Source organism: Stylophora pistillata, chromosome 6 (genome assembly GCF_964205215.1).
Source record: "Stylophora pistillata chromosome 6, jaStyPist1.2, whole genome shotgun sequence".
Classification (NCBI taxonomy): Eukaryota; Metazoa; Cnidaria; class Anthozoa; order Scleractinia; family Pocilloporidae; genus Stylophora; species Stylophora pistillata.
In genome coordinates, this window is record NC_142524.1 from 13990884 (window position 1) to 14010305 (window position 19422).

A 19422-nucleotide genomic window follows, 5' to 3' on the forward strand; every position below is an offset into this window, starting at 1 on the left:
CAATACCACCCACTTATTCCGTCACAAATTTGCATAGCAATTGTTCATTGAGCCTTAAAAAATATTCGGCGAAAAAATTTTAGATTTGGCAACCGTTTAGCTTGTGTCTGTCTTCAGAAGACTTTTCTGAATTTCAAAACATGGCTCAAAACCATAATAATCGAGTATTCAGTCCGTACGCCGTGGACAATGTTGAAGATGGCTCTGGGGGTCGCGAGCTGGGCACGTTTAAAGGCAGCTATCAAAATCCTGCGTACGAGAATTGCGGAGATCTATCCCACGAATATGAAGACCCAACTCGACTTTTAGCGGTGAAAACGGGGCCTCGAAGGAAGCGCAATGAATTGTACGAGCCAACAGAACTGAAAAAAACCGAAGAACAAGAAGAGGAGAAAGTGGATTACAACGAAGCTGACTACGGTGGAGATTCTTGGTTGAGTCGGGTGATCTTATTTCTTATTTTGATGGTTTCGCTCGCATCGCTGCTCATGGTTATTTTAATCATTCTTGGCAAAGTTGGGCCAAGCTGCTCTTGTGACAAGAATTCTGCTCAAGGTAAGCAGCTGGTTTTAGGTTTTTTGTTGTTAAAACAACTTTCATCATTTGTTGCAGTTGTTGTCTTTCGCAAAGTCGGTGTTTTGCAACTTGTTGAATAGATAGAGCTGGGAATGTTATTCTCGTGTAAGCAGCTGTAGGTTGTGGATGTTTACGTAATGAAGAATTTATAAGATTGTTTTTCGTTCACACTTAAACTTGCTACTCAGTCTAAAAGGTGGATATTTCATTGGAAACACCTTACAAAAAGTGCTTATACAAGCTTCTGTTCTTTCAGAAGCCATGTCATCGGGCGGCTTTCCGTTGAATAACTTCACTTCTGATTTCTTTGCTCATTTGTTCGAGAGCGAAATCATTTCTAACGAGAAAATGAAACAAGTTAGAGCGCGAAACGATGACATAAAAACCTCTCAATTTTCCATGGATAATAAAAAAATTTGGCATTTTTTAGCTGTAGAAGACCTGCACAGACTCATTTTCTATCGGCATTTTGTTCGGAGTCTGCACAAATAAATCTTTCGATGCTTTGTGCGTCAATTAAAATGTTCTAATCCCATGACAATCCGCGGGGTACATCGTTTCTTTATCATTGAACAATTTAAATAATCCAAAGCAAATGTGCACAGATATGAATCAGTCTTAACTTGATCTTAAAGTTTATAAAAAAATTTGTTTACATCACGTCGCTGTAACTATGTTAAGAATTTGAGCAACTGTATTGTTCAACTCTAGGGTGAATAATCCCATATATTTTTTTACCAGATGTAATATTTTAGATAAGAAAAGGTAAAAAGCAAGGAAACAAAAGAAGAAAATTTCATTTCAAATCTTTCTCCGCAAAGATCGTGATTAAAAATGTCGTAGTTGAAAAAATGATTTTTTTTCTGGTTTCAATATTGGCGCTGTGTTCCTTAAAGTTTTAAGTTTTTCAAACTGGGCTGAAAATTATCCGCAAAGGGAGACAGAAGTGTTTACTTTTTTCAGCTTCAATTTTTGAAAAAATAAAAATAAAATAAAAGAAAAAAAAAACCTTCAAAATCTTATCGAGGAAATCAGTGAAATCGAGATGTAATTTAAAGATCAAGTTTACAAACAATTTAAGAATATGATATTGTAAGTTATGCTTTCAAATCTACTTCACCAAGTTATTGACCCATGTTGATAATTCAGACGAGTGAACTTCGCTAACTATGTCGATAACGATAGTTTTGTTACGGCAAACTCTATGCGTAATAAACTTTTTGCAGAAAAACATTTTACGCCTTGGTTTTTCATCTCTCGTGGTTTACGCAAACCGCCCTTCCTATTTTCATGAATGAATAAATACATGATTTGCCCGTGACTGATAAGGACTAACTCACGCGACTTCATGTTTTACGGTTGTCAAACGAAAACGTGTCTGTTCTCACGATCATTACAACGACTCCATTTCCCTAATCCACCACCAACATCGCGTGATTTTGGTAAAATTCAGATAAAAGTTTTTGGGAACACTTTTCCACCAAAATGATTTAAAATTGTACCAACTGAAAAGTGACTGATCAGGATGTAAAATTGCTACAAACTCGAAGAGCTTCTCAGAGAACTGAGACAGTCTAAAGTTAATAGCATAGTTTTTTTGGTCTTGCTGGAGTTTTCTAGCCAAAAAAATAAACAAACAAAGGAGAAAATCAAACTTAGCTTGGTAGTGCTCTTGAGCTGACTAGTTCCATATTCAATATATATAATAAGCTTTTGCTTCATTTGCTGCAACTAGGAAAGCAAAATACCGCTGGCTTGACATGTCTACATCATTTTTGTTAATCTAAAGTTTCTTTTATCCTCCTCCAGTTCATGTCTATATTAACCCTCAAACTCCCAGTGATTTCAAAAAGGAATATCGTAACTTTTGTTTACAATTTTTTAAAGCTGATTCAGTAGCCAACAAAAAGCGTCATGCACATTCTTATCAATCTGCTGGAAGAAGGTGTCCAATGTGTGAAGCCTCAAAATCCTTCATCAACTGGTTCATAAAATAAATTTAAAGGATATCAGAAGGGAGACTGATTGCGAGCCAAGTAAGCCAAACAAGCCTTAAATTAGTAGACTTAAGACTAACGTGCAGATGGTTATTCCTTGTTCTTTCATCAACTTCCGAGCCAAACGAGCCACTAGAAGAAGCCCTGTATCCTTGTCACTTATATTGAATCTGCTTAGAGGTGCAAGTGGTGTTAAGAATAATCGTTAAGTCTAAACTTAATATTCGATCTGTAAATGTTCTTATTCTTTGCAGTGATTTTCACTCTCTCATCTTGTATTACGTTTTATTGTGGACTTAAAGGACTTCTGTCAAAAGGCTTGCGCTCTGTCAGAGCTCCCAAAGTGCAAAATTTGCCTTATAGCCGACGGTTGATCTCAAAAGTAATTAAAATAGCTTAGAATTGTCTTTTTTGAGCTGCCAAATTCTGTGTACGATCGGTTTATTGTCGTTTCGCTGACGTGTCTGTTCGATGACTTCCACTATGCCGAAAACTCGGGCGATGTAGGATCTGCCGATGATACCCGAAACGAATGCAAAATAGGGAAGAGCGATTTTAACGTTACATTTTCCAATCATTGTTGTAATACCTTCCAATACTCTGAGTCGTTAGATGGGATTGTCTAGTCTTGTCTCGAAGTCTCTGATTTTACAATTCGCTAACCCCCTCTATACATGCAAATGACTCTTCATAACAACTTCCCGTTTGGTGAGGCATTTTTAGTTCAAGCAACTGAATACTTTGCTTCGGCTCAGATGTCACACTTTTGAGATGCGGCTCCTTTCATTTCGTGTCTTGATTGTGTTGTGTTCATCGTTTCAATGACGCTTTGGCAAGGTCACTGTTCACAAGCCCGCCAATTACGTGTAGTTATCAACGAAGACTTAGGACAGTTGCTTCGAGCAGGTTTTCGCGTCAGAAAATTTCAACCGGCCGACGCTTGGGCTATGCGTCATAGTTCTCGAATCAGTTTTTTTTTCCTTCCAAATTAACCAACTTCCGCCTCGAAGCCTAAAGCCCTGAGGTTTGGATTTGGGAATCACCGAGACATAAAGCCAATTATAACTGTAAACCAACTTTAATTACTACTTTGCTTATGAAAGTGAAACTGGCTTGGCAGATAAAGCCTAATGCCCACGGGTTTGTCTAGGAATGCGTTCAGCCTTCACTTCACAGAGTGAACACGTGCTCTTAGCATTTTCTATAAATACATGGCTTTTGTTCATGTATAACTCTGAAACAAGTCAGTGGGACAAGGCGTTTGCTATACTCCTTTGACAAAACTACTTACATGCGGACTCTTTTACCTGATAAAACATCCGCTTGGAAACTGAACTGACCAATCAGACGATGGGTTCAAAATGGAAACTTGAATACCTTTCCGGCGGGGTTTCCGCGCTTGGAGATTTCACGCCGTTATTTTGTGGAGGATGGCAATGAAATGTACAAAGTTTTAAAACGTACTTGCTGAGCTATTGTTCTGTCCGTTAGCTCTTTTGTTTTGCCTCGACCTCGTTGCCGTCTTCGTCGTGGTTTGCTTCAGGCCCCTTATTGTTAAGAAAATAATCGATACTATAATTAATCCTCAATTTCCTCCGAGGACTTTAGTTACCTACATGAAAAAGAGGGATAGGTAACTTGTAATGAGCCATATTTGTTTTTTTTTTTTTTTTTTTACAAAGTGACCTCAAGGTGGGCCCGACCTCGGAAATCATACGCGTGCCTAGCATATATTCTTAGAATTGTTTATGGCTTTAAAGGCTCCAAAGTGATGTAACTTACAAAATTACCCCACATTCCTAAAACAGGAAATTGAAGTTTTAAAGGAATCACTAAATTGACAGCAGCAGTCTTAATGTCGGTTATCACTTTTTTTTCCCGGCTTCCTTAAAAGCCAGGCCTTCAGAGTTAATATTGGCTGAGAAGAAAGTCATAGGAGGTTAGCCACTTTATAATGGAATCAAATTTGAGAAAGCCGACTTGCATTTACAATCCTTCTTTATTTCGTTTTATATTTGTTTATCATCATTTTTTACCATTCATTTACGCCTGATTGTAATTTAGTTCTTGTGTTTTTGACTGAAATATTTCATTTTCTATTGTATAGTTTGATTAATTCATCTTTTTGTTTTCCAGCCTTGTTTCGGTCATTTTCGGTGATAAAATTTTATATTCTCTCTCTTGTTTCGTTCGCTGACAAATGTAATAACACATATGATGCACGATCCTCGCAGTAGATAGCGCTATTTAAGCAATAGCGAAAATAAGACCTAAAAAAAAATCAGGCCTGTACGGGATTCGAACCACTGACCTCTGCGATACTAGTGCAGCGCTCTACCAATTGAGCTAACAAGCCAACTGGGAGCAGGCCGTTAAGTTGATCTTAACGGCCTGCTCCTAGTTGGCTTGTTAGCTCAATTGGTAGAGCGCTGCACTAGTATTGCAAAGGTCAGTGGTTCGAATCCCGTACAGGTCCGATTTTCGCTATTGCTTAAATAGCGCTATCTACTGCGAGGATCGTGCATCATATGTATCTAATACCGCAGTACAAAATATATGAACTTCATACACTTCATTGTATCTCAAATGTAATAACAGTTGTTCAAGTTGTGAAATTGTTACTTAATGTCTCTGTTTGAGATTACTAGTAAAGGTAATTTTTACGAGACAGGTCATTGACGTAATGAATAATTAATCGGCTTGCGTGGAGAATGCGTGGAACTTGTTCAATGGAATCAATAAACCAATCAGCGTGCTTCTTTTTGGCGCCTTGCGTGAGAGAGACTGAAACATTTCCCATTCATTAGTGTCCCACTCGTGTGTAGGTGTTGGTGGATGTGTTGTTTATAGTATTCCGTAAGGTTTAAGATTCGGATCTGTGCACGTGGCTTTATTAGTTTTGTTAGTGTTTTGGCTCCTGAAACTGTGCGGATTGCGATGTCGACAGGTTTTCCGTTATATCCAAAGCGAGACTTTGTTCCGTGTTCTGTGGACAGCTGTGGAGTGCGTTTCGAGCCTCCGCGATCGTCGTATTCTCATACAAGTTTACTGACCAATCCCCATCGAGACATCGATGAAGAAAAATCTCATCATTATGAAGATCCTACGGTTCTCAACGATCAAGTTCGTGTTATACAAGGAGGAGGAAATACGGGACATAGAAAACGTTTCAACGATATGTACGAACCGCACATACCACTGAAAGATTTACGGGTTGGTAGATCAAGGGATGATTCAAGTTGTTCCGAATTGTCGGACACACACTCGAGAGAATCGTGTTTAAATCGTTGCATTTTATTTTTTGTTCTTCTGACTTCGGTTGCGGCGTTAATATTGGTGGTACTTTTAATGTTTGGCAAAGTTGGCCCTATCGTCGAACGAAATTGTGCGTGTAATAACCCGGAAAAAGTTAGCTTGAAAGGTAAGGAAACCGACCACGAGGTTGAGGTATCTTGATACTAGTAACGGCAGCTAATAGGAGCAGGTGTCCCGAGAACAAAACTAACAAACTTCAGAGTACTTTCGAGAATAGTGATTTCATAAGCCGTGTAGACGATGAGACCTCAGTGATCTGACATTTTAATGATATATGCCATTTATTGTCGGCGCACGTACGAGAAATGCCAAGTGTCAGCCGTAAGGCTGGTAACCATAGAAATCCCATCGAAGCGTTTCTACAAGAATGATGCAATTCAGACGTGCCGGAGGACTAATTGATGTCTGTAATCATAAATTTTTTGTTTCAATCGTTTTGGCTATTTGCGGAGTTATCAGCCAAGGAAACCAAGTCTTGAGCAACAATTTTACGCACGTAACATTACATGTGAATTGAATGTTGTGGAAACAATATTGTCGGGAACAATTTAGATTTGTTATGCTCAAGTACAGTGCTATTCAACTTCGCGCGGTTGCAGATAAAGGGATTTCCATTTCAAAGAAAATCTTTCGTAACGGAAAGTATATACCTCTTAAACATCAGAAAGCGTGCATTTCAGTTTTAGTGTTCGTAATATCACTTTCAGATCAATGTTGACTTTTCATTCATTCCCAATGACATGTCACGGCCCACTGAATTCGAATAATTTTTCATTGCGTCACACACACCTGACTATGCGATAAACGCAGACATCAGGCGCATACCTATGCAAATGTAAAAGTTATCAATATTGGTTCTCAATGATTACCATACACGTTTATTTTCATAGCTTGATCTTTCTCAGATTAATAATCGCTGTCAATTAAACATTACTTCTGATTTCTCAATACTTGTTTGCCAAACATTCATTGGCGATCTTCTACAAGGGACTGAACGGAATTTTTTTTATTTTTCTATTAATTTAACAAGTTAAACAATTAAGATGCCCTGAAAACTTTATTAATAATTTAAAATTTTTTTCATGTTACCTATGCCAAGTTTCATAAGGTTGAAAAAAGCCATAAAATTTGCTAACTAACACACATACAAGTATCATTCAATTTTCCCCTTGAGAACTAAAAGGGAAAAAAATTTGAACTGGGTATGCAAATCCAAATTCAGCACAGTGAAATATAATTATTTATAGAAAAATTCTTACATCCTTTCACCATGACTTGCAATACTGAAGAGAAAAGTAACATTAAAAAAAGTCTTGATAATTTATACAAAAGTGATAATCAATATTGACAAATATTGTAACCTATGTCCCTTTCTGAGTTCAGTCAATTTATAATCGAGAGTAATTTTGTCTTCCCAAAGAAACTAGTATGTTATGCTGCTACATAGGGAGTAGCCTTCTGCTGGAATCTTTTATTTGATGTTTTGAAGTTTATTGCACCAGCATTAATTTTGTTTACCCCTTGGTACAAGTAAGCATATTTTCGATACTGCTTTCTATACATTTTGTGAGAGCTGGCAGGGAGACTTAAACAATCAAGAGCTTCTTTCACTGGTAATTATTTCCTTTATTCTCCTGACCTTAATGTGTGATTCAGGGGTGATATTGTAAGGAGAAATTATATGTAAGTCACTGTTAGAGGTTAAAGGTCTGATAAGCATTAATTCTTATAAAAGTACTGTTGTTCATTTTCAGAGGTCAATGGTCATGGGGTCTCATACCAGTGTGCAAGTGGAATTCCCTTTTTTTTACCTGAAAGGGTGTTTCCCGTGCATTCTTGGACTTTACCTCCTTAACCCTATGCCATTGTGATCAGTCAACTGACAGCATTTGTTTCCTAAATTGTTTGAATCTATTTACATGTAATACTTGTGATACTGACAGTTGCTTATCTCCTTCTCCTCAGCAGAAGCGCCAAATGGGCAGAAAGTTGTGGGTGGACTGTCAAACAGAGGTAAAGTGGCCAAGCCACTTTCACCACCTGATGTTTCATCACTGGAGGACAAGATCAATGGCCTTAAAGCCAATATCTCAATGATCAAAACATTTATGGTATGTAAGAGACATGACAGTATAATGATATGTACCATAAATTTTGAGGGAAGGAGCTACTGTTGGGCACAGATGAGGCCACTAAAGTAATGCAAGTGGATAGGGTTGTACTTAAAAGATTTGATGTACTTATCAGGGGCTTAATATGGGGTCAGTGATAATCAAGTCTTAAAATGTACAAGGTCAAGCTTTGCAAATGTCTGGTAACATTTGACATGTTTCTGGAGTGGATCCAGGATTTAGTCAAGGGGGCATCGGAGAATTGTCCCTCTTCTGAGGGGCCCGAGATTTTGAAAATTAGGTCTTCGGAAACATGATTTCCAGTGTTCTGATGGAAAATTTAGGGGGTTCAATCAAACTGCTGGAACAACCCCTGGATCTGCCCAGTGTTTTCCTTACTTATATGTTTTAAACTGAGCTTGCTAGTTGATTGCAGATAACTGACTGTTAATCTGTCCATAATTGTTGTCTAACATATTCTTACATTTGTTCATTCTGCTGTTTTTTTTTTTATTTTGCACATCTGTCTGACCCTTTTTTTTTTGGAGGACCTTCCCAAAGTCATGGTTACAGTAACTTTTCCTTAAAACCACATCTTGAATTGTTGCACCACTGTACATGGTTACATAAGTTGAACTATTATTTCAGCCAGTCACCATATAAATTGCCCTTGGTCCTTTCACAGAAAAATCTTCAACACGAGCTTCAAATCACCAAAAAGGGTTTGAATGAAACCAGTAATAAAGTCAGTGAGACAAAGAATGGACTTTTGCAGATAAAAAGTGGAATGCAAGACTCTATACACAAGGTATATCAAAGTAGATATTTACTTAGTAACCAATGGGATCAAAGATGTTAACCTACATTACAAACACAATGATAATTTTTTATTCAGTTACTGTAGTTTTTCCTATTTGTGTGCATAGCTGCTAACATTTCATTTTGCCATTTGAGTAAAAGTAAATTACACCATGCAGCAGTCTTCAAGGCTCTGAACATAGACTGCTCGATTAAAAACTGATGTACTGATGTGTGGACTCATTCTGCCTGTTTAGTAGCAGATAAGATAGATGAGATAATTTATTTAATGTCAAAAAATACACAGAGGGTGGTTCCCCAATCCCCCAAGCCAGAGGCTCATGATAAAAGTGTTTGACAATATAAAAGAGAGCTAAAATTGTAATAGCACTGATTCAATTAGAAATAATGTATATCCAAAAAAAAAAAAAAACATGGATCAAAGGCAACCACTGCAATGACAGCCGATAGAATCTTAGTTAAAAGTCTCCAGAAGGATGATGCATTAGATGCATTTTTTACAGCAGATGGTAATTGGTTCCAAAGACGTGAGATCATATATGCATATGAGCCATGAAGGAATCTGCTATTGTATGAAGTCTGTACTACGTTTAGACCACTACTTCTAAGATTATATGGTGTAACTCAACTCGGGGTTTAAATAAATCGGCTACATAGTCTGGACCATTCTCCCTAAAACATTTAAAAAATATTATCAAAGATTGTTCAATACATCTGTGTTCTAAAGTACTCACGTTTACCATCCTAAGGATTGATTCATAATCAGTACTTTTCCCAAATTCGTTATAGCTCGTAGACCATAATAGTTTGCATCTTCTAGTTTCTTGTTAAGTGTTTTACCTTTACCCATATTTGATATTTACCTATACCTATTACCAAGCACCTGCATGTCTCCTATAAAATTCTTATGAAATAATTGTTTTTTTCTATCTAGGTTGGTAACATTAGTCAGCAGCTGCATAAATCTGTCGGTGATGTCAATGAAAGTTTCCACATAAAGTTGGCATCTCTGGAAATAAGTTTTGTTACAAAGGTAAGGCTTGTCTGCCAAATACAAAAATAAATGTTTTTAATGATTGTATAGACTATCATTCCACATATTTTAGGTGAAAAATAAATCAGTTCTGCCATGGTTATAAAGACTAATTTGAGGGGCTTATATTTAGTTACTAGTGCCACTATTGCTTTGGGACTACTTTGAGAAAAGAATTAGATAGATAAAGATAGATAGATAGATAATAATCTTTAGACAGGGTGCGTTCTCACAGAAGTGGTTTTCAGAACGGCCCTGTAACTACCCACCCAACCCACCCCAGGGAGGACATCCGTCACACAGTAATCTCGTGCGTGGGAAATTAACGTCTCCTACCCCAACCCTGCAGGAGACGGGACCTCCATTTATTCGTCCCTATCCGAGAAGACTAGAATATCTAACCATTTCTTGATGTTACAGAAAGGAAGCATATTCTTCTCAGTTAATTTTAAGACCCTGAGTGTTGGTCCGGTCGGTATTGAACTCTCGACCTCCCGCACAGCAGTCCGGCGCTCTCCCAATTGAGCTAACCAGGCGGCGGCAGAAAACTGAATGAGTACATATTAAAACAGAAGACAGTCATAGCTAAAATAATTTCCTGAGATGTCATTCAGTCAGATCAAGAGCAGAAAGGTGGATTTTCAGGCACAATACAGACGCTATCAGTGGTCGAGAGCTTTGCATACTCATGTTTGGTCTTTATTTAGTACTGTGGTGTACAACAGGATATTTTCACCTAATATTAGACCACCTTATTTGCAGTTAAACAATACGGTTCAAAGCCTGTCTGATACTGGTAGCTCTTTAAGAAGTTCTCTGGATGTAATCAACAGCTCGTTGATCTCACAAGTGAGTAAAGGAAGCATTTTTAATAGATATGGAAATTCTCGCATGCTCATGATAACGGTCGAGAGCCATTGCCAATGGGGATAAAGATCATAAGAATTAGAAAACGTGTAACGCAACGTTCAGCGATGCCCGTTATATTATGTTGGAGAATAAAAAAACTTATCGTAAAAGTAATTGCAGATTTCCGGACAGTGGCGAATTTCCGAATTAATGATCGGTGTACTTAAAGAAGTTTTTGAAGAAGAACTTGTCGAGGTGGAGGAAAAGTTGGAAGAAAAATCTTCAGGAAGAGAAATTAGTTCTCGGTTCACAACGTGGTAAAACGTAGCAAAATTGACATGACCTCGTATAAATACTTTCCAGCTGTGCTTCGTGTGCCCTTCCACATTTTGATGTGGATCTACTTAACAGAAACAGAGAGGTTCCATGTTGCTGTGCGTCTGTACAGTCAAAATGTGGTAAAAGCGAGGAAGTGGCACAGGAATCGCAACCGATTGTGTCACTTATGTTCACACTTGACTATTTATCCTGTAGATCCAAAGCATCAGCAAGTTACAAGGACCTACAGGGCCCCCAGGTTTCAATGGCTCCAAAGGTGTTCCAGGTACACCGGGCAACGAAGGGGCCAGGGGAAATCCAGGTGGGCAAGGAACCCCGGGCCAACAAGGTGACGCAGGGAACCCGGGAAAGAATGGTACTGATGGTGTAAATGGACAACAAGGAGATAAGGGAGTACAGGGTGATAAAGGACAACAAGGGGCTGCAGGACCCGGTGGACCCCCCGGACCCCCAGGACCTCAAGGGCCTCCTGGAGCTGGGAACTTCAGTCAATGTAGATATGACTCTGCAGTAAGATCAGTTACAGCTGGTGATTTGGCGTCCGAAACTGTTGTGTTAATTGAACCGGATGTAAGTACCTACTTTTTTTTTTTCTTAATAACGGAAGTGTCTTATGCATAATCTTCATGAGAATATAAGTTTAGATTCTCTTGATAATCACGAGATAAGAACGAGATAAGAAAAAAATGTACAATATGTAAACCAACATAATCCTTATTGTTTGTTGTAACAAGCAAACCAGCGTCAAAGGGGAGATAAGACGGAGGCTATTTCCCCCTGTTGTGGCCAACGGGTGGGAAAGGGTTGGGTAAATGACAAAGGTGAGTTCTCAGGTCAAAGGCGAGCTATAAGCCATGTTACGGAGTACGAAACGAGCGCATGTGATAAAGGCATGGTTAATGAGTACTAACGCGCACTTTTTATTATACTGTCACTGGACTGCATTCAAAATCGAGGTGAAGATGCGATCATATTCTATGGCCAACATTTATTCCATATTAAAGGCTTACGCTTAATAATCGTTCAAAAACTTGTTCATAGAGTGGGTGCGTAACTTTATCTATATGCATTGCATGTTTCTAAAAACAAACTCTCCGAACACTAAATGAGACAAACTCCTACAAACATTTATTAATCTTAAATCGTCGAAGACTTCATTGTCTTTATTGTGAATTATTTTCGCTGTTGTTAATTAAATATCATTGTTATTTTCAGGGAAAGAAAATTCTTGGTGTTTCATGTTCCACTAATCAGGCAGCGGAATACATTTTAAAAATAGAGAAACTTACGACCGCCCCACATGCGGGGAAATATGCTTACCGTTGCACTTGCAAGGGGCAGTCTAAGTTGTTTAAACAGTCCGGTGCGATGGTATGCTTTCTGCACTACTGGGAATGCCCATTGACAACATAAATGACATCAGGTAACCTTTAGATTTATGGGTATTGGCCATTTCTTATTACAGACTGAAGTATATCTTTTTTAGGTTAAATCCTAATTTAATATTCCAAAGTTTTCAAATCTCTCTCATTGTCATTCTTATCAGGTAAAAAAATCAAACTGTAAGGGAGTCGGAATGAAATTCAACGTAGATTAACACCTTCAGATTTTGACTCTGTTTCCTTTTATTGTTTTCCGCTTTTCCTACTTTAAATTTATTTAATTGTTGTTGTTCATTTTAATGCTTTTAACCAAATTGAATTGTGTTAAACGTAAAATTAAAGTTATACACACTAATGTACTACATGAATATCTTTCCAAGCATTGGTGAGTCATAACGTAATTTTTAAAGCACTTGTGTTATCAATTGCGTTGTTATTCATGGTTGTTATTTTTAAATGTTGAGTTAGGCTAGTTCTAGAGCAAATGTCAATCGAGTTTCAAAAGTAATTTGTGATTGTATCGGTTCTGCTGAACTGCGTCCTGTGGTTGGTTTGAGAAAACTCACTCCCCTTTTCAACCAATCAGACGCCAAACCAGAACCAATTGGTTACTCTCGTTTTCCCGCGCTTTGGGTCTCTCAATTATGATTGGTTCCCCGTGGACCTTCACATCAGTTCTGATTGGTATTTGTTGTTACTCTGGATTTGGTGCTCGGAACTCGAATGAAAAGTGTTTCTAGATATGCCTGTCAATTCTTAAACACACGGTAACGAAGTAACATATTTCTTTTTCGAACTTATTATTTTTTCGCTTGTTTTTTGGTGTTTTTATCCGATACTTGTTGACAAGGTACTTAATCTGTATGCAGGCATACATGTTGAGGAGCAATTTTAATCTGTTAAGTATACGAGAATATTGCATTCAACTATCAGGTGACACGTCCACGTCATGATTATCTCTTTAAGAGAATCAACGTAAGGAAACTCAATAATCTACTTCTGATAGTCTTGCCATATTTTATTTTTTATCGGCCTTAATTTCAAGAAAGAATTTAAGTTGAATTCGAATTTTATCGGAGTATATATTTTTGAACACGAAAAGGTCCAAAGCATTCTGTAGTTAGAGACTCAGTAGCATTCCTTATGGTTATGATTCTTACAACCAAGTTGTTTATGTCAGTGGTACGCAAGCTCCATATTACTATTCCCTGTATTGACGGATTCATGCTGACGTCATTGTTTACATTTTTGCTCATTTGCATACGGCTTTGCGTAAAGAAGGAAGCATGTTAGATACAAATGACTTCAGGCAGTTAAAGAGCTAGAAAACCTTAGTACATGGTGAAATTTTTAGCTCTTTGGGTGTAATATTCAAGGAGAAATAGTCCATCAAAAACTGCAAAATTTCTGGGTGGCAAAAGCGCTAATGAGCTCATACATTCTATGTAAAATTTTGAGTTTTTAAACCCGTGTTGCACAAAAAGTATTCAATGCATCAGGCTCGTATTTATTGGCCCAGCTAATCGTACTTTGACCTTTCGATATTCAGAACTGATTTATTTTTAGCTCCATCAGAAACTGAATTGCTTATGCTAATGAGGCAAATATTGTAAACAACGATTCCCCTGGAAGCGATGTAGACGCACTCCAGAATGAACATGATAAACTGACAAACAAACAAACAACGAAAAACTAAACATGTTTAAAAAGATGTTTTTTATTACATTGGAAACAATCATTCTCAGGTTTCTGAAAAGCAAGGGGTGCCTCAAAGGTACCTAAGAGGTGTTTGTACATAGAGAATATATTATGTTATTTAGGTCGTTTGATTAGTAACATAGTTTAACATTTGTAAAAACAGTTTACAAGGGCTATTAGGATATAATTCATGTTCCCTATCTAGATACCTTGTAAAAATAGACGTAAGTGTCCAGGGATGTACATAAAGGTGGACTTCAACAACTTTCTGTTATTTTTAAAATTATGATTGAAAATAAAGAAAGAAATGAACCAATGATTCGCGTGTTTCAGAAAATAGTTAACCCTCTACAAACCAACATCAGTGTACATATTCACCATACAGTTCTCTTTACATTTCCTAAGGTGCTGACAAAGAAAATTTGTTTGACAATCGAGAGCTACTTTAGTCGTTGGTCATTTCCTTTATTCTCCTGACCTTAATGTGTGATTCAGGGGTGATATTGTAAGGAGACATTAGATGCTAGTCACTGTTAATGTTCAGAGGGTTAAATGAAGTAGAGTTTGACAAAATTGGTGTAGAATTTTGATAATACTGAGATTTTCGTGAGAAAGTTTGAAAGACTTCCTGCAATTTTTGGAAGAAAAGGAACGGCCTTCGAAAGCAAATGTCACGGAATTTTTACTACATGTTAAGCGTAAACGGACCTAATTTTTTTTCTTAAAATCGATAAAAGCGGTAAGGTTCTATAGAAACTGGTGTTACTGCGGTGGCGGAGGGGGAGGGGGGGGAGGGGGGTATTAATCAAGAGATAATTTGTTTTTATCAACTCGAAGTAGATGACGTACATTGGCCGCCATAAAGGTTTTCTGAAACTAACGTTTCAAGCGTTAGCAGCTAACAACATCAGGGGGCGGATCCAGGATTTTTTGAGGAGGGGGTGCACCACTAAAGAATGGCGTAACTGGCTGGTGACCGGACGTAAACAAATTGTAATAGCAGAGTAAAGGCTGATAGTTTTGAAAGAAACTGTTTGGGGCTGCGTCGGTGGGAGTAACGAAATAATTTGGATGTATCAACAAAGTTGAAATGGTAAATTGGCCACCGTAACGATTACAACAGCTGACGTTTCGAGCGTTAGCCCTTCGTCGGAGCGAATAGAGGAATTGTGGGTTGTGTGTGCTTTTAAAGGCAGAAAATGGAGCTACGTTATTGGTGGGAGCATGGCAACGAGAAAAACACGAATAAATTAGTGGAATGAAAAGCGTTCTTGATCCCTGTGGGATTTAGACTGCCGGTTTGAAAGATGAGCTTTTGTTCAAGAGTTTTACGGCTTTCCGTGCTACCAAAGTGTAAGGAAAGACCGCAGATTACCATATGTTGCGTAGAATGATTAGGTAAATTAAAATGTCTAGCGACTGGTTTCGATGCGTCCTTGTCATTCTTTTCTACGTCTCGAAGTTGTTCTCGGAATCGGTCACCTAGTCTTCAGTTTCGCCGATGTATATCTTTTTGCAATAAGTGCAAGCTATGCAATAGATTACATTAGAACATAGCTAGCAGAACCGCGCAATCAAATTCAATATTTGTGAGCGTGCTCAAAATCCCGATAGTGCACGCTGCCAGCGTCAGCAAATCGCTTCGCCAGAAATTTTTTTTTCGCGCGAGCGGCCGATTGTTAGCGCGGGAAATATAATATATTTCGCGACAATAATGGATACAAACAGAAACTCGGCCTACCAGTCCGAAAACGAAGACAATGTTTCGACCTTTTCCCTTGGGCTAGAGTTCTTAAATGAGGCAGAAAAAGAGAAAAACAAAGGAAAAGGAGACTCGGCATCAGCGCCGTCACGATTCGCTTCAACTGATATTGTTGTCCATTTTTCCCGTCGGATTTGATGCACAATTCTACCGGCTATGTTCTAAAACAATTGGTTCATGCTTTCAGCTGTGCACTATCGAGTTATGGAGCACGTGGGAAGTTTGGAGAGCACTTAAGAAGCTAGAGTTGCCCTCGGCTATCGCCTCGGGCAACTCTTTCGCTTCTTTCGTGCTCTCCAAACTTCCCGCGTGCTCCATAACTCGATAGTGCACGCTAAAGCATGAACCAATTGTTAATTGGCGGAGGTGCACGTGAAGTGATCGGTGATCTTAATGGATCATTTAGGTCCCGATATTTTATTAGTGTTGTAATAGCAGAATACCACTTGTATTAGAAAGCCGCAGGTCATCTCAGGAGGTGGGGGTGCGCACCCCCTGCACCCTCCCCCTAGATCCGCCCCTGAACAATAACTAGACATAGTTGAGAGATTTTTCAGGCAACATTTTCCGTAACAATTTTCACCCAAGGAAAGGCCTCGGCGTAACATGTTCTACCAACCGTGCAGCAGAATACAATCTTCGATTGGGAAAAAGGGCTGGAAAACATATCCTTAATTTGTAAATGTACAGGGGAATCTCTTTTAGAGATAGAAATAATATGATGAGGTGTTTTTTAAACTATTTGGAGTGTCCACTGGCAATATAAAACGCAAAGCTAATCATAAATTGATTTATGTAGACTTACCAGACTGTTACGATTACTTCACAGATGTGAAAGTAATAACGAGTTTTTTGTCGGTGGTTAGCGGTGGATATTTACCGAGCCGCGAAGCGGCGAGGTAAATATCCACCACTAACCACCTCCACTTCGGTGAATAGTTGTTAACTAACGGACTAATCGCTATCCAGGAAAAGTGTTAACAAAACTTACTAAACTATCCACCGAATGAAGATTTATTCAGTGGATAGCGTTATCCCGGCACCCTTCGGTAGAACAGCCAAAGCTATCCCCTTCACGCGCAAGTAATTGCGAGTGATTATTTTATTTTAATTGTAATTATTTTCATTTCAACACTCGCACACATGGCCTAACTTTCTTTCTTCCTTTTCCTTAAAACGACATACGTTGCTGTCTCTAAGCTACGGTGAATTCTCATGCACAAGCGGGCATCCTTTTAGGTTAGTTTTCACCTTTTATTCTATATTTTTTTTCAAGAAAAACGAACCTTTCTTTGTTACTATTTACATTTTGAGGGAGTCATTTAGATCTTTTTGCAGTTTTAAAGATCAGCTTTTGGTATCAAATCTATTATGGTGTTCTTTAAATAAGGTATGCATACTCTAAATTTTATTAGAACATAGCTAGCAGAACCGCGCAATCAAATTCAATATTTGTAAGCATGCTCAAAATCCCGATAGTGCACGCTGACAGCGTCAGCAAATCGCTTCGCCAGAAATTTTTTTTTCGCGAGAGCGGCCGATTGTTAGCGCGGGAAAAATAATATATTTCGCGACAATAATAGATACAGAAACTCGGCCTAATAGTCCGAAAACGAAGACAATGTTTCGACCTTTTCCCTTGGGCTAGAGTTCTTAAATGAGGCAGAAATAGAGAAAAACAAAGGAAAAGGAGACTCGGCATCAGCGCCGTCACGATTCGCTTCAACTGATATTGTTGTCCATTTTTCCCGTCGGATTTGATGCACAATTCTACCGGCTATGTTCTAAAACAATTGGTTCATGCTTTCAGCTGTGCACTATCGAGTTATGGAGCACGTGGGAAGTTTGGAGAGCACGAAAGAAGCTAGAGTTGCCCTCGGCTATCGCCTCGGGCAACTCTTACGCTTCTTTCGTGCTCTCCAAACTTCCCGCGTGCTCCATAACTCGATAGTGCACGCTAAAGCATGAACCAATTGTTAATTACAGCGATTGCATGTTAAAAAGACATAATTTTTGCTATAATCAGAATCTCAAATAACTCTAGATCTGTATCTAAGCAGTCAGGACGTGTTGAAAAAGAAAATTGAAATAAAAGTTCGCACGAATAAAGTTTTCTTTTTTTGTCTAGAAAATAGTGGAAATGACTTTGCATCGTGATAGTCCCTTTTACTGTTGTGGGCTTGGTGGCCAAGCCTTTGAACAGGAGTGAGGCTAAGGGTGACCCTGTTGTGATAGAGACCTGTATCTAGTTAGCATGACAACAAAGTAATTTGCATTTGAAAAGCAGCAACATCTCTATCATAACAATGTCACCCTAAATCATACTCCTGTTCAAAGGCTTGGCCACCAAGCCCACAACTGTAAAAGGGACTATTGACGGGCGTGTACCCTTGAGATGTAGCATACTTTCCAGTTCCATTATATGATTCTTAATTAGAAACGTAAAGTTGAAGATGTCACGGAGCCTGTATAGGGCAGGCCCAATAATACAGAATACAGTTTACATTACTCTCAACTTTTCCGACAGTGGTTGTTCCGACACCACGGCACACGCATTCGTAAGTGTTAAAATTTCCTTTTGTGACTACTAGGTTATACTCCTGACCATAATCCGTTGAGCAAGTTGCTGCCAGAATTTTTGTACCCTGCAAAGGAAAATGGGGCGAAAATCCATTACAATATAATGAAGAAGATTTCAGTGGATCTTGTCGATTTAGACAAACGAAAATTTCATTTTTTAGTCCAGGTTAACAACTTATTTTGATTCCTTAGCAATAACGTGAAAACAGAGAGGCTTTAGGCGTAACGGACAGTTTTTGGATCCTGTGCGAGATCTCTCTCGTCTGAAAAAGACGTCACGTAGATATGACAGTTTATAAATATATTTAACAACTATTCACCGAAGTGGAGGAAGTTAGTGGTGGATATTTACCGAGCCACGAAGCGGCGAGGTAAATATCCACCGCTAACCACCGACACTGAGGTGAATAGTTGTTTTAATATATACTAAAACAGTGAGATAATATACACCACCGTCGTTAATTTAAGTGATTTCTTCGCTTGTCACGGATGTAAACCGGGGCGCCATTTTTTCCCGAGTTGCTCGGAGGTAAATAGCAAAGGATATTCGGAGTTTGACTAGCCAATCAGAGCGCGCCTTCAACGCTATCCACTGTTTTAGTATATACTAAATATCACTATCGCAAGGATTTCTGGGCATTTGCAAACCACAAATGAGATTTTTTGACTCGATTCCCCCTGCGCTTGAACTGAGGTAGAAAAAAGTCTCAAATCCCCTTAGCGATTTAATAAAGAGGCCGAAAAGACTGAAAGGACAACAGCTGTCCAAGAAATAATGAAAAAGGAAATCCTTGTATCTACCCTTGTATCCACACTTGTGTATGTGTGTTTCTCTGTATAGTGTCGGTAAAATCTGAGTTTAGGGCGAGAATCTAGAGAGCTTTAGGAACAGATGCTGACATAAATATTGCTAAATAATTCATTCGATTAAATAATTTGGATATATCAACAAAGTTGAAAT

At 38.5% G+C, this 19422-nt stretch overlaps 2 protein-coding genes across 7 annotated transcripts in view; one reads left to right on the top strand and one right to left on the bottom strand.

Moving 5' to 3' along the window:
* LOC111320098 (uncharacterized) overlaps positions 1-19422 on the top strand; it is a 22654-nt gene continuing 3232 nt past the window's right edge. Inside the window, exons 1-7 of one of the 5 annotated variants that reach the window (XM_088763486.1) lie at positions 1-555; positions 7857-7999; positions 8685-8807; positions 9753-9851; positions 10614-10700; positions 11235-11609; positions 12255-14435. In XM_088763486.1, coding sequence (XP_088619612.1) covers positions 141-555; positions 7857-7999; positions 8685-8807; positions 9753-9851; positions 10614-10700; positions 11235-11609; positions 12255-12452 — 1440 coding nt within the window. In that variant the 5' untranslated portion in view covers positions 1-140 and the 3' untranslated portion in view covers positions 12453-14435. Of the gene's footprint in view, positions 556-5358; positions 5995-7853; positions 8000-8684; positions 8808-9752; positions 9852-10613; positions 10701-11234; positions 11610-12254; positions 14436-19422 lie in introns of those variants that run through there. The other 4 variants (XM_088763485.1, XM_088763483.1, XM_088763482.1 and 1 more) reach the window with 4 other exon arrangements.
* The window catches only part of LOC111326515 (uncharacterized), a 14637-nt gene continuing 8711 nt past the window's right edge, over positions 13497-19422 (bottom strand). For both annotated transcript variants that reach the window (XM_088763487.1, XM_088763489.1), the window contains exon 7: positions 13497-18526. In XM_088763487.1, coding sequence (XP_088619613.1) covers positions 18338-18526 — 189 coding nt within the window. In that variant the 3' untranslated portion in view covers positions 13497-18337. The remainder of the gene's footprint in view (positions 18527-19422) is intronic.